This window comes from Pleuronectes platessa, chromosome 15, assembly GCF_947347685.1.
Source record: "Pleuronectes platessa chromosome 15, fPlePla1.1, whole genome shotgun sequence".
NCBI lineage: Eukaryota > Metazoa > Chordata > Actinopteri > Pleuronectiformes > Pleuronectidae > Pleuronectes > Pleuronectes platessa.
The window spans coordinates 11,953,174-11,968,718 of NC_070640.1; the positions used below are offsets into that span (position 1 = coordinate 11,953,174).

Below are 15,545 nucleotides of genomic sequence, written 5' to 3' on the forward strand. Positions count from 1 at the left end.
AATCTTCCTTAATTAAATTTTTGGACCCCACATCAGCGAAAAAATTGTAATTGTTCTTCATGTCTTTTCTGTCTTATGCTGGTGAAGCACTTTTGTAATTGTGTTTTTCTTCACAGTGCTATAAGGAGTTTATTACATTATCATCATTCAAATAAAATATGAATGTTATAGGTTATGTAATAAGGTATGGTGACATTGAGTAACAGTACACATAACTGCTTCTGTGCTGTTCAAATTCAAATAGCCTTTAATGAATATAGATTTCTGTTTGAGAATCGCATTTCAAGATTTTACAAAAGGTTTAGTTAATTTTTAATCTTTTTTTTTAAATATACTGACAACCCAATGTTCCAACTGCTGCTCAAAAATCGAATGACGAGTTAAAGACTGGAGTTTGAAGCTTGCACATTTACAAGCAGTGCAATTCATTTTTTGCTCATCATACAGTCTTTGTGAGATATGTAAATAAACCTGCACTCCAACAAACTGATTGATGGAAAGGGTTGCAGGGTTGCACTTTATCAAATAATTGAACATTATTGAAGTATTTGCATATCTCAAGACACATTTTCCATATAACTGCTTTCAAATAAAGTTAAACTTAAAAAAAACTATCACGATATAAAGCAGTTTTATATAACACAAAAACATGAGAAGCAATGACTAAAGGTCAAGTGTATTTGAAAGTTTATTAAACAGAAACTTCTTTAAAATGATTACAGTGAGAGTATTTTATATAAAGCACATGCATAAAAAGGTATAAAACAAGTGTGATTGCCTCCAAACTCTCTGTAAATAACATAATGAACAGTATATGGAACATACATAGCGTCATGCATGCTAAGATAAATAATAGGCTAGGTAGTGTGTTGCATTATGTGTGTATGAGCCCATGGAACTTTAATTTATAATGAAATTACAAAAAAGATGACGTGGCTCTTTGTTTGGGGATGTTGTGATATCATTCTTTACCTCTATATACTGTGTGTATATATATATAAAAAGGAAGCTGGTTAGAAATAATGAGCTCACCAGTAATAAAACAGCTTCAAAATTAGATTAAATATAAACACACTGCAGAAAAAAAAACAGATTATGGTCTGTGCTTATATAGACCATATACTCAAAACTACATAGTTTAACTAAAAGTGGAGAGTTACAGCGCTCTCCCATATTGATGATTGCCCTCTGTATTACAGATAGCACTTGTTGTTAAAGCAAAATATAACAAGAACACAGCATCCACAATTAGTAAGTTGTGTTTCTGAGGAGGCGGAGCAGACTCATGCGAACCTGACGCCCATTTTTAAAGCACAATATTTGTTGTCATTCCCGCTAAAAACAACGCTCTACACTTGAGTCAAGACAGATTATTTAAGAGCAGGACGATGATGATTGGTATATGTGGCATTTATGGGGAGTTCTCATGAATATTAATATAAAATATTTATGACATGTCTTAATTTTGACCTTGAGATGAATCTTCATCTCGCTGTGTCTCAGAGTAAGAAACAATTCATTAAGACAGTGAGAATAAAAACTGTCCTTTTTATATCAGAGTTACATTATCATTGTTTGGGAATGCAATTTAGACTCTTCAAATCAATCTGCACCCAAATTGCTTAACTACAGCTGAAAAAGAGATGTAGACTTGATGCTCACTCTTAATGATGACTTTACTCGAGCAATTTTCAAGGGTTTGGTAATTAATTTAGGAAATTATTGGAAACAAATGATGCCTAAACCTTTGAGAAAATACATCTGAGTATCTAAATCTTTCCTCCATTCAGCCCCCCAAAAAATCCGCAATGGTATCAAGTGCAGATGATTTGTACATCACAAAACTAAAAAACAATACTTTGACTGGTTTTTATGTCATCCTCTGGGAGACAGCAGGTTTTTTATGACTGTATCAAACCATTAGAGGAAAAAGTGAGAAAAGGGAATAAAATGAAAACCAAGCATCCAGGCCGTGATGAAAATGATATGGCCCCATTTCTAAAACAAGGGGTGGACATAATAATATTACAACTGTACAATATAATGCAACCTGATAAAACAATTCTCCAATAAATACTACCTTTGTGACGCTTATATTCAATGATTGAGTGGGCAAAACAACCAGAACACTGAGCAGTAAAATGCAAACCAATACAAACTAAAATCCAGCATTAAAAAAATCTGGATATGAGTAACTTCAAGGACGGGGATTGTTTTGGCGCAGATGCAGGCGATTATTCTAAAGAAGAAACAAACAAACACTTGAATATAAGAAAACTAACCAGAGGGTAAAATATAGCTATTTCACACAGCATAGACTATATATTGTTTCTAATGAGTGGGGCTACTGTTGAAGTCGTCGTCTACCATCTAAATTGATCACAAGACCAGATGTGTGGGGATTACAGTTTCCTAGAGGAAACCCTGTATTGTGTTGGATTGCTTTATACTGACCACGTGTTCAATGACAGGAGACGTCAACAATACATTCCAGTGGTACCGTCTACCACGAGACACAAGAGATACAAACACACTTTCATGTTAGTTTCAATATGGAGTTCCTCGACACAGCCTCTACTTCTCTAAGTGCTTTGATTAGTTAGGAATGAGGCTTTTACTGTGACAAAAGACAAAGCTTATTCTCCTGAACTTTATTTTGAAAGAGATATGATTGGAGGATATTACAATCTTGGTTGTGAGCAGCCCCGAAGTCTTCAACACTGTGTTATAAATGACTCAACTAAAGAATGTTAAGTCATTTATTTAATACCTTTTTTGGATTGCGAGCACAATGGTGCGTCCTCTTCCTCCTCATGTTTCTGTGTCATTATAGTGTGTCTCTTTGAGCAGATATTTATGGTTTTGTGGAACCAATGTAGTGTTAAATAGTGTAGTTTCTTTGATTCGTCTCTCGCAACTCTGTTGTTTTCTGACCACTGTGAGCATGTGCATTGGAATCAGAGATCACAGGCTGCTTAGAGGTAGTAGCACTACTGCAGATGTCTAGTCTTTTGTCCCAAAGGCTTCTATGTCCTAAGAGTTAAATGTGATGCTACTTTTCTGTTACACTTAAATAAATATCTTTTACATGATTTCTTTGCATTTCTGTAACTTTTGCATGCAGAGTTTTTTTTTTAAACTTGACACTGTTCTGTAAAGGTTTGCTGGAAACCCTATTACCCATGTGGGGATAATAAAAGATCTTCTCCCCAAAATTAGCTACTACTTCACGAGAGATTTGGGGAGAATCAACTGAGGCCAATAACTAAAAATAAAAGGAGTGTTGTGAAAATTCTGATGCTCCGTCATGCACCTCAGCAAAACCAGGCCCCAAAAAAAGAGGAAAACACTGCAGCTTACCACCTTCGGTCAGAGTCAGGTATTTATATTCCTCTGGGTGAGTAGGGTTAGGTATCCATCACACAACAGTAGTGTTTTCTCTCAGTAATCTTGTTCTGTACCACTTCTGAAGCAAGAAAAAAAAAAGAAGATCCTCCAAAGTTCTCAGTCATGTTGTGACGTCAGACCACACGTCGGGGGCGGCTGGGCGTGTCTATAGCCAGGTGAGCAGGCTGTCCCTGTCCATGTGTGATCCAGAGAGAACGGTCTCCATGTCCATCAGAAGGTCTGAACTGAGACCCTCCGGGATGCAGGGCATAAGCTCCTCGCCCTCAGACAACGGGAGCACGGGCAGCGACTCCTGTAGGGACATCGAGGAGTTCTCACCAGAGTCACCTACACGAGTCAGAGAAAAAGATAAAATAAAAAGTCTGAACTGCGTTGAGAATTCAAAAGATTAAATCCATTAAGCTGTTTGGCCCAAAATTGAGGACTGTGTCTTTAATAAAGCTGCACATGGATCAAGTAGTATTTATATACAGAAATAAAATGTGCAATAAATGTTTTGTCTTGTGTTCAACAAACAAAAAAATCAATACAAGAAATAAGAGAGGGGAGCTGCTGAAAGCACAAATGTAGATAAATAAATAGATTATAGAGGCATCATTTGGATGCCACTTGATAAAAAGAGCAACTTGGTGTAGCTGCTGCCAGTCAAGTTGTGTTCTTTATATTTGTGCACACAACATACAACTTATTTTTGTGCTCTTGGCGATTTGTTTGGGAAGTCTATTCAATAGGGTTTTTTTAACACACAGTGATTGCACAACTAATAATAAATAAATAAAATGAATATAAATCTCAGGAGGTGTCATACACAAGCCATTTTTTCGGAAACTCTGGAAAATGTCCTGACCCAATTTTCTGGACATTGTCCCGAGTTCATGTCTGAGAAAGGCTTAAAATATGGAAAAATAAACATTAAACTGAAAAGTCTGCTCTTCCCCAGCAGAAATCCCAGGTCTATCTTTATCTATGACATTGTTGTTGTATGGTTTCCCCCTGTCTGTGTGTGTGTGTGTGTGTGTGTGTGTGTGTGTGTGTGTGTGTGTGTGTGTGTGTGTGTGTGTGTGTGTGTGTGTGTGTGTGTGTGTGTGTGTGTGTGTGTGTGCATTACCAGTGTCCATGTGATCCACAGAGCTCAACATGTGGTCCGATGTGCGGGGTAAGCTGCTGACACTCAGACCACTGTCAGTGCTCTCGTTGCGAGAGTGAGCGCTACACAACAACACATGCACATATAAACATTCTTGTATTTGTGATCATTATTAGCTCTTTAAAAAGGGAATGCATATTAGAAATGACATGGACATTTCATAGAAATTATATATACATTAAAATTTTCCTGGAACTGCGTATCTCTCACTAAACTGTGACAATGTTTCTGGAAAGACTTCTGTTAATATTCATGTGATTAGCTTCCTTGATTATTACATTAAGATACAGATTTTACTTTGATAAAAAGGTTAAAGATTTACTACAACGCTTTAGAAATCAAGACTGCAGTTATAGAACATGACTACATTCAACTCACCCGTTAAGAGTAGGTTCGTAGTTCGGGGCTCTGATCCTGATATCCAGAGATGGGACAAGCGTCTGAGCGTTCCTGTCATGGTCCATCCCACTGGTCATCTGGTTTCTTCCTCCTGCCTCCTACAAGACACACACACACACACCTCAAATTGTATTTACGTGCAACACCATTTTTATTACTGGTTAATCTCAACCGAATATCATAATGCAACCAGATAACAGTAACTTTAAAAAGCTTCTGTAGATTTTAATGCGATTTGAAATTGAACGAGTTTGAAGCAGCACATCCAGCTTCAGTTTCCTTTGACCTCTGACCTGTGGTGTGGTTTGCGGTGGGAGGCCTTGTTTGCACCTGAGCCTCTCCTTTTCCTGCCTTTGCTGCAGTGCCAAGCTAAGGATGCCAGGGTTCATCTTTTGTGCTGCAACATAAATATTAATAGAAAAATTTGCTTTTTTTTTTACAATTAAATAAACATTTCAAAGAGATAAAACAATTCAGTAATGGCATATATGAGGAAAAACATGTGAAAACTACTTTGGGATCTTTCTTCAATTTGTTGCCGCTAAACAGAAATTTGAGATGATGGACATTGGAACAATATGTTTCTCATTGACGAACAAGAATTGTCAATTTAGGAGACACAAATTTGATAGTGCGCTACCTAGACGCGGGTCGACCCATGCGGTGTTCTTATTTATGTGATCGATGAAGAACACCTCTCCATCAGCAGTCACAGCCTGTTCCCAGCCTTCAGGCATTGGACCTGAACAGCAGTGAAAGTACACAGTGAGAAGGCAAATGGTGGCTGGAGTGCATGGGGTGTTGGGAGGAAAAAGTAGAATAGCCCACGTCCTCTAATGTCTGTGTAACTTCTAGTTTGTAGAGATTTTAGAATAGAGGTGAAGGTTAGAGGGTAAATAGTTGAAGCATGTTCCTAAGAGTAAAACTGGTCTATGTGCACCAGGCCTAAATGCAGTTGGTGGGAGATTTTGTAAAAGATTAGTGTCAATACTAAGAGGGTTAATGCTCATTGTCAAAAAAGAGGGACTATTTTATTCTTTAAGGGTCTGTTCAACCAAATTACAACATCAAAATTCAACAACTCCGTTATTCCAGAAACACTGTACCCATTATTCTGGACAAAATATACTGTTTTTGGTCTCTACCACCTCCTGAGCGAAATGTGTGGCTCTGCAGCTGCTAAATGCTCTGCTGTTTACCCCAGCTTGTCTTTTACTGTGTTGCATGTTGCATTGAGGATTATATTTGCTAAAAACCCTTGTTTCTTTGTTGTTGTTTTGTAATTTGGGTGAACCGACTCGTTAACAAATTCACATGGATGGAATATATATTCAGAAGACAACAATGAGCAAACAATAAAAATGGCATATATTAATAATAAAAGTACATTCACCCATCTCTCTTTTAAATGCGGATTCCATCGTGCACTGTCATCAGGGAGACACCACTATAATTCTCCCTGGGTGTAAGCCATTAACATGATCGCTCCCAACCAAAGTCACCAAAAAACCACAGATGTTGACACCAAGAACTGAATCCCTGAAGAAAACACACCCAGCAAAGAGCTTGCCAGCTGGAGATGGAGTTTAACCATGAAAGGCAGGAGGGTTCTCTAGAGAGAAACTGGATGGGGAGACGGGGGGGAGCAGAGTGATACCTGTCTCTGGATTGATGTTTTGTGCTTGCGTAGCGGGCGCTGGGTTGCTGAGGGAGTGGGCATGGATCGGCGTGCCGGCGATAGGATGCTGGGTCGCAGCCGACTGAAGCTGCGACAGACGAGGGTCATGCCAAGTGGTTGTCTTATCCAGGTGACTGCAAGCACACAACAAGTCCAAACGTATCTGCATTTGTCAAACCATTGTAACCTGACGGATGAGATGCAAAAGGCTCATTTTGCCTCTGACCTGATTTACCTGTACAACCAGATGTGCACGTACATCTACACTTGCACAGGCAAAATGTCACTGCTCGTGCTGGTGTGGCCTTTGACACGAGTGTGAGCTGTCAGGCCATGTGCTCTCATTAATGACACGAGCTGAAACGGTTGCAAAACTAGTTGGAACAATTTCTGTCAGCATGCAACTGGTCGGGTTTGAGTCCTGGTGACATCTACACAGTTGCATGTGTCTCCTCTCTTTCCAGTCTTTCACTCTACTGTCTGTAGCAGGACAGAAATCGAATCATCTCAATGCTGGAATGTTTGTCAGTTATCGTTTATAATGATCTAGGTCAAATCAAACAAACAATTTTGACAATTTAATCTTAATCTTTTAAGTTAATAAGTTGGTTCCATGGGAGAATTCGCAACTTGTCAATCATTCAGAAGAAAACAATATTGATTTGGGCTTTTGGGAAATACTTTGCAGTGCTTTTCAACAATATGACATTTTTTTTAATTAATTAAAAGACAATTAGATACGATGCGTTCAATTGCAGAAATCTGTTTTGGGGGTTTTCCAAACAGAAACCCTTCGAGTAACCTGCAGAGCAACAGATCAAAGACGTTGATCAACAGAAGATAGACCTCTTACTTGAGGAAGTATCGTTGGCCAGTGGGCGTTTTTGCCATTTCCCAGCCGTGGGGGAGCGGCACGTCGTCAGGTATGATCGGCGTCGCTGCTGCATCCGCTGCTTGAGTGGAGAGGGAGTTGACGGGGAGGGAGGCTGGGGAGGAATGGGCGCGGACGTGATGAGGAGTGAGGGAGCCGCACACACCTCCATCCGAACTGGCCTGACGAGAAACAAACAGGGTTTACAAACTGCCATGACGAGCGGGGATCAGAAATGCAATGCGAGGCAGAAGGAGGAAGAAGGCTGGACGAAATAATAATAATTATAATAATAACTTTATTTGTGTAGCACTTATCTTAACGAGGTTACAGAGTGCTTCACACAAAAGTCCATGGCAACAATGAAGAATCGATTGGAATAAAAGATATTCTGTTCGGCCCAATTTAAGAGCCAAATCATGACATAATAAGGTTGAGACCTTAGGTTTGTAGAGAAATCCCAACAGTTCCCACTGGATGAAAACCAGAGTGAGAGAAGATGGAAAAACAAATGTTTAGAGGAAGAAGAGTGAAATTGGACATTCGCACGTCCGGTTGTTTTACTCTAAAAGATGGTTTGTGCAATGTAACAGAAAAGCAGTAAATCCTCACATTGGAAAAGCTGGAACCAGAAAATGATCAACATTGGTGCAGAATAAATGACATAACATACTTATTTATGATCAAGCTATAGCTGGAAGTATTTTACTTGATCGCAGACACTTACCGGCAGCTAATTTGGTTAAATTGATTATTTTATCAGCTTCTCAAATGTGAGGATTTTGTCCTCTCGTGTACGGCTGTATGATATCACCCTTAAATATATCAAGATTGAAAATATCAATGATATGTCCCATTCGTATTTATTTTAAGTTTAAAGACAGTTATTTTGCTCCTGAGTGAAGGTTGTGGTTTTAAACTCTTTTTTATACAAATATGATGTAGCTCAAATATGTTTACACCTCCTCACTGTATTTGCACAATGTATGAGCATTATATCAATATATAGTGGCCTTTTACCATATTGTTCTTAATGAAAACTATATCGCATGAGGGGTGAATTTGGGTAATCTGGGACATTGGGTAATCTGGGACACGTAAACTTTAGTCTGTTTATTTCCTGTTCCAACTAAATCCAGTCAACAGCACTTTTACTAAAAGTAAGCATGGATATCATGTGACTGAAATCACATCACTTCTTGGGGGTGATGTCACAGGAAGGGGCTGGGACAATGTTATTCAGAAGGATTGCATGACAAGGTCAATGACATAAGAATCTGATACGATTAATGTTAAAGATGTATATCTGTAATAAATAAGAAAATGTCCTGATTGTCATCAAATTATGATTGCGACATATTCAAGCAACAAAATGCGGAAAATATGTTTTAAATGTTTGTTTTTCCAAACTTTTTTTGCTGTCCCACTTTATCAACTATGATTAATCAGGTGGGACTGCATGCTTCTGGGAATCTGGGACAGTCATTTAAGATCTATAAATGGGAGAAATATGCATTTAGTGACTTCCTTAAGTGATTAAGAAAAATATAAATAAAGAGATGTTGCATGTGGTCTGCAGTTATCAGACAAGAGTTAAGGGTAAACACTGCCTGTCCGTGTCTGTTTGAACTGAGTGTCTGGTTAGCTAACTAGCACATAATCAGTTTTCTCTCTAGGACAGAGATGATCCAAAAAGCACAGAAGAGTGACTGTCCTGTGGTCTGCAGCCACTGGTTTCACCAAACATAGGGAGAAGACAATGGGCTGATCGTTGATGATGGACTCTCACCTGCAAGACTGTTTGTTTTTATTTTTTGGCACAAAGAACAGTAACAATACTCCTCGGAGTAAGATATCTCCATTCTTTCTGCTTGTGTTGTTAGAAAACATCTCAAGGAATACAGAAAGGAACAATATTTTGATCTAATGTGTACAACAGATATCGGAATAAGTCAATATTGCAAACAAATCTCCCAGATAACCCGAATTCACCCTCTTAATCATATATTATATCCATATATGTACATTATGGTGTATACAGCAGTACCTCTGTGCACCACGTATAGCTGCTGTTGTGTATCATGAATGTGGTGCCTATTTATGAAGCTGGTATCGATACTGGTATTGATACTGGCATTGATTCTGGTATTTTTAATGGCATTAGAACTGATATTGGTTCTGGCATTGATACTGGAATTGTTACTGGTATTGGTAATGGAATTGGTATCAGTACTTGTCTGGAGTGGCCCCGGGGGTCCGGCTGCCTGAAGAAGGAGTCTGGCAGCTTCCTCATCCTCATGGGCAGGGAGGCCTGCTGCTGTGTGGCCTTGCTGGGGTTCATCACGGCGCTGAACAAGGCCTCCAGCTCCGTCTGCGAGTCCCCGCGGACGTGCACGATCTGCTGCCCGGCCGGAGGCGCGCCGCGGTGCGCGTCCATGTCGCCCAAAAAAAAGTTTTGCTGGTGTCGAAGCAGATCTGGAGGAAAAAATAAAGTTCAACTAACAAACAATGACAATCCAACACGACCGGATGCGTGTGCGCGCGGTTCTAAAAGTAATAATGATCGGCTGTGTTTACACTCTTCGCCCTCAGACACCCCCCCTCCTCCCCTCCACCCTGATTTCTCCCGTCTCGTCGTTCAGTCTATTTCAAGCCGCAACAATCTCGGAAGTTTAATCGGCTCCGAAAACACGAACACTGTCCCGGTGTGTGAGTCGAAGTTGTGCGGTGTAAAGCGCCGAATCGCAGACAAAAAACAAAACCAAAGCTCCGCGGTGTGCAACACGTTACGAGCCTCCCACATACCTTCAAGCAGCCAGACCGTTTTCCTCCGTGTCTGCCTCCCTGTGTAATCCTGCAGGAAACTCGACCGAAGAATCACAGCCGAGCGAAAACACGCAGATCAACACTGGCCTCCGATGATTTCCCTTTAAAGCCTCCCCACGTAGAAAAAAAAGTATGGAGGTAGTTGGAGAAAAGTGAGAGCTCCAAACTTTTTTCTTTTTTTTTTCTCATCCAGTGTTGAGTCCAGATTCATGTGATAGTGCTGAGGGGCGGGGCTGTAGGCTTTAAAGCTGCCGCAGCTGCGGGGGAAATGTTTCACTGCAAGGACACACACGCAATCCCTGCACAGGACAACACTGCAAAGGACAACACACTAATAATAAGCCACACAAGTTGTTTATTATATTCACTGGCTCTGAAAATGTCCACTCACCCACCAGACGCTACTGCACAGGACAATATCCGGAGAACAAATTGTTTATCGAAGTTTTGTATTTTCACGTGCTCCGAAAAATGTCCACTCACCCACCAGACTCTACTGCACAGGACGATATCCGGAGTAAAACGAGTTGGATAGTGTTTTTATTTTCAGAGGCTCCGAAAAAGGTCCACTCACCCACCAGACTCTACTGCACAGGACAATATCCGGAGAACAAATTGTTTATCTAAGTTTTTTACTTTCACGTGTTCCGAAAAATTTCCACTCACCTACCAGACTCTACTGAACAGGACAATATCCGGAGTAAAACGAGTTAGTTAGTGTTTTTATATTCAGAGGCTCCAAAATACCAACTCACCCACCAGAGTCTCCTGCACAGGACAATACCCAGAGAACAAGTTGGTTATTAAAGTTTTTATATTCACACCCTCCGAAAAATGTCCAGTCTTCACTGCACAATACCCGGAGAAAAACTTGTTCACAGGCTCCAGAAATGCCCTCTCACCAGCCATCACAGAATAATACCTGGCTAACAAGCCAACAAGTGGCTGATCAGTGTTTTTTTATGAAAGATACTTTAAAACAGAACCATCACCCACCAGCCTTCACTGCACAGGACAATACCAGGAGAACAAGTTTTTTACGAATGTTTTGATAAATCAGAGTCTCAGAGCAGTTGATTTAGTCAAGCTTTATTCCAGACTCAGAGCCGTATCAATTTAAAAATAAAATAACTGCAAAAAAGTTACTAAATACAGCATGAAATATTGATGACAATCGTCACACATTCCAAGTACACAGGGATTAAAAAAACATATACATACGTTAGTTCCAGTGTTTCAGATAAGAGATAGGATAGGTGTATATAAAGTACATAGTCAGCATTTTTTCTCAATTTTTTTTTTCTCTCGTCATTCTGACCTGCCTGCTGCTGTAACCACTTAATTTCCCTAGTGTGGATCAATAAAGTTTTATCTTACCTTATCTTATCGTCCATGTAAATATCGGAAGGAGGTTTCAGGGGCCTCGTTCACACTTGGAACTTGTGGTTTTTTAGATCTGATCACATGTGAATAGCTTTAAGTACAGGTGTGAACACACTCAAATCGCATATAGTTCACGCCAGACCACATCCGGTCCAAATCTGTCCACATTCTTTTAGCAGTGTGAACTCAAGTCAGTACTGGGCCACATATGAAGGACCTCCTACTGAGCTGACCTCCTCTGACCTGCTGCAGTTTCAAACGTTTTCTCTCATGACTCGTCTCTCCACCTTTCTTTCACTAGCTCGTGCTGACACACACACACACACACACACACACACACACACACACACACACACACACACACAGAAATGATGCACTTATTTGTTTATATAGAAAGGGGAGGTGTTATATCTGAGATCCGATCATGAGACGCATGTGGGGCAACATATTAATACCAGCTGGGTTGTTGTTTAGACACATAAATACAACTCACATTTCCACTTCGAAGCACACAAACAGGCCTATGAACAACTCTGCAACTCTGGGACATGGGCCCTTCTGAGGATCAGTTAATGAACAGTCTCATCTGTCTGTGGGCCTGAGTCAGGCCTGCTGCATTTGGAGGAGGTGGGGTGGGGGCGGGGGGTCATTGGGACGTTGTATTGAGAAAACATCCGTCCCTGGTGGGCCAACCCCAACCGCGGCAGCCGCAGTGTCCCGCCCTCTAGTGGAAAACATGTGCAACGACGAGCCAGAACTCAGCTGGCCCACAAATTGAGTTCAATAATATAATGTCTGGTTCTATGTGGGACTATTATCTATTGTGTTTCCAATGACTCATTTAGTTATTTCTAATAATCCTAATTCACCCGAGTTTATATATAAAACTCTACCGGACATGGAGATTAAAAATATAGATCAATACTTATTGATAAACATTAGCTCTAATTAAATGCTCCATTTTTTTAATTTTAAAAATAAATAAATATCTCATATCACAATTTAACATACAGTTTGAAACACCCAGTGGATGGCTGTGGCTCATGGGATATAGAGTGTCGTCCACTAATCAGAAGGATGGTGGTCCAATCCCTTCTAGTTGGGCAAAATACGAAACCCCAAATGTCTCCTGTATGAATTATGTTAGCAAAATAAGCACCACTGCATTTGTGGTGTATGAGTGTGTGTAAAAATGGTTGAATGCAACTTGTTCAATCCATTTTGTCCATATGCTTGATAAACACACTACCAGTGGGCATGATTTTAAACATTGTTCAATCCAAGACATCTGCTTGAATGAATGGTGCAGGCATGAAAAACCTAAATCTTGTATTTAAATATAGTATTTCCCATTGTAAACAGAGTAATGCTAACACTCTGAGTTGCAATAAGATGACACTTAATAAGTATGAACTTATACGTTCTACCTTTCTCCTACTATCTTAGATTATTGCCTGTTTGGTCATGTGTATTTAAAGTAATAGGTTTTCAGGGGCTAAAACATAAACTAAATGTTAAAGAGTGAAAAGAGATTTTTTATTTAATAAGTTAGATTTCTCCACCTAATCATACAGTTTTCATGCACAGTTTCCTTTTACTGACTTTTAACAAAACATTTTGATGGTCTGAGGTCAAGAAAGAAAGTTTCCTTCCTACCTGTCAGCAACAAAGAGAGGATGACAACACAGAAAGCGCGGTTTAACAAAACCTGTCCACGCTGGTTAGTTTTGGATTACCCCTGAAAAGTTTGTTTAACAGCAGTTTCTTATGTGATGTACAAACACAATTTCTTCGCATATTTTGTATGCACCATGGCATAAAGCAAACATATATAAATGTAATGTAATACACGCCAGTGGGCTTTAGATGGCACTATCTCACCTTAACGCCTGCAGCATAATTTGTTTATTGTTACTGTCATAGTGATGTAAAGTAGGTCCACAAATACAATCCAGCAGCAGTTTGAACACAGAGAAGATCTGATTGTTTATTCTCTCTGCAGGGTTTAATCTATGTTCAGCAAAATCCTATCCACACTGCTTTCAACCAGCGGATGGTGCCCGTTCATACAATCAAAGCCATTGGGATAAAAAATATTGTTTCTAGGGCATCCCCCTCAATTTCATAACTAATCAAAAAGTATTTTTACACTTCTTATAACAACATAAAAGCTCTCTTAATGTAGTGTTTTGCACCGTTCATTTTTTATTGATTTTATTTTTTAATATTGATTGATATCAGGACTGAGATATACAGAGACTATTGAACAGTTTTTTTTTTCACGATTAATACAATAATACTGACTGATTGTCCAAAAAAAACTAAAGGATTGAGGTTGTGTATTTTGTCTGTTGTAGGAATAATTAGCATTATTTCAACTCACCTTATCAAATGTTTATTTTATTAAGTCAAGTTTATATTCAGTTACAAACAGCTCTCATTTTTTTAATCAACCAACACAGGTTGAATTTTTGTTTAGGGATATACATTTATTCACAAACATGAATTCTACATAAACATAAATTGTTCATCTTAACTTCTATTATATTTGAGGTTTGTGTCATTAGTTGGGTCAGTTTTGTTGTGACCAGTTTCTGTTGTGGTTCTGTTTGCTGTACGTTGGGTTACATTTTGTTTTGTTAACCTCTTTTAGGGCCTTTTCACTGGTAAATATATTTTATTGGGTTCAACAGTTTTTATTCCACAAAAGAAAGAGATACAAACCATATATATATGATTTAATAATCCCTCAAGAACAAATAAGCAACATACATCAAGTAAGTTGACAGATGTAAATCCCCATCCTCAGCACCCTGCAACCCACCAACCCACGCACAGGGTTACATGCAAATAAACACATATGGATGAAATTATTATGACATTTTAGAAGTAAAAAATAAATACACAAAATTTTATAAAATAAAACAATTTTGTAGTAACATCCAAAACAGAAAGGGGAGGGGGTGCTCTCTACTGTAATAGGACATTAATGGTTCCTGTAAAGGGTCACACAAATCTGTGAAGGGCCACGTCAGATCGAACATCTCGTATAAGGAGTGAAGTGGAAGCTATGACAGCATAGGGTTCAGGATTCTTTGGATAGAGGGCACACACTGAATCAGGTTTAAATCGGACTTCAAACATCTCAGTCAAAGCCTTGAAAACACCAAAAATTGGAGAGATGCAGACACAGTTAGATCATGTGCACTTGGTCAGTATGTCAGCTTAATATTCAGATAAATCCTTGTTTGGGGGACTTTAGTTTATTAGTTCACATGGACTTGTCTCATTTTTGTGGGTAAATAAAACCCCAAACCCGGAGTTGTGCGTCATGTTGCTGCGTCCATAAAACTTGAAACCAATTGTGGTTTTTCAAAGGTTTAAAATCTTAAACCGTTACAAAGACACAAGACGAGCAGATTAACACACTGAATATGTGGCCTGTTCAGATATGATGTGTCATTCACATGCATAGGTGGCTTTATAGGGCATGTAACATAGGACAGATGTGGGGGCCCCAGGGCTGAGGCACCAGGCTTTTCACATTCCTCTCTGACCGTGGCTGTAAACTCACACAGGTTCAGAACAACAGCGAATCTTTTCTTTGGCATTAGCGGCACAGTTTTCCGAGGAAGCAACAGGCTGGCTGGCTCCAGCTGGACCCCTGACTGGAATGTTCTGTAGCTCTCCATTGCTTTCCCACTTTCTTCACCTCTTAACGGCCCTGTTAACTGGCCTAATTGGTCTGACCCTCCAGGAGGCTGTTTTGAGATGTATGAGTCAGTGGTCATAGGTAGAGGAGAGTGGTGTAACAGGGAGGAAATATGAGCAGA

At 39.5% G+C, this 15,545-nt stretch overlaps 1 protein-coding gene across 2 annotated transcripts; it reads right to left on the reverse strand.

The window, feature by feature from the left end:
* Nucleotides 1-670: 670 nt before the first annotated feature.
* Nucleotides 671-10,579, reverse strand: LOC128456883 (transcriptional coactivator YAP1). 2 transcript variants are annotated; one of them, XM_053441289.1, is made up of 9 exons: nucleotides 10,309-10,579; nucleotides 9,737-9,978; nucleotides 7,486-7,685; nucleotides 6,612-6,766; nucleotides 5,595-5,696; nucleotides 5,248-5,351; nucleotides 4,934-5,052; nucleotides 4,517-4,617; nucleotides 671-3,735 (listed from the first exon to the last, which is right to left on the reverse strand). In XM_053441289.1, the coding sequence occupies exons 2-9, from the start codon at nucleotides 9,938-9,940 to the stop codon at nucleotides 3,554-3,556; spliced, it is 1,167 nt and encodes a 388-aa protein (XP_053297264.1). In that variant the 5' UTR covers nucleotides 9,941-9,978; nucleotides 10,309-10,579; the 3' UTR covers nucleotides 671-3,553. The 2 variants fall into 2 exon arrangements, with proteins under 2 accessions (XP_053297264.1, XP_053297265.1); XM_053441290.1 differs by lacking the exon at nucleotides 5,595-5,696 and having other exon boundaries at nucleotides 10,309-10,578.
* Nucleotides 10,580-15,545: the final 4,966 nt, after the last annotated feature.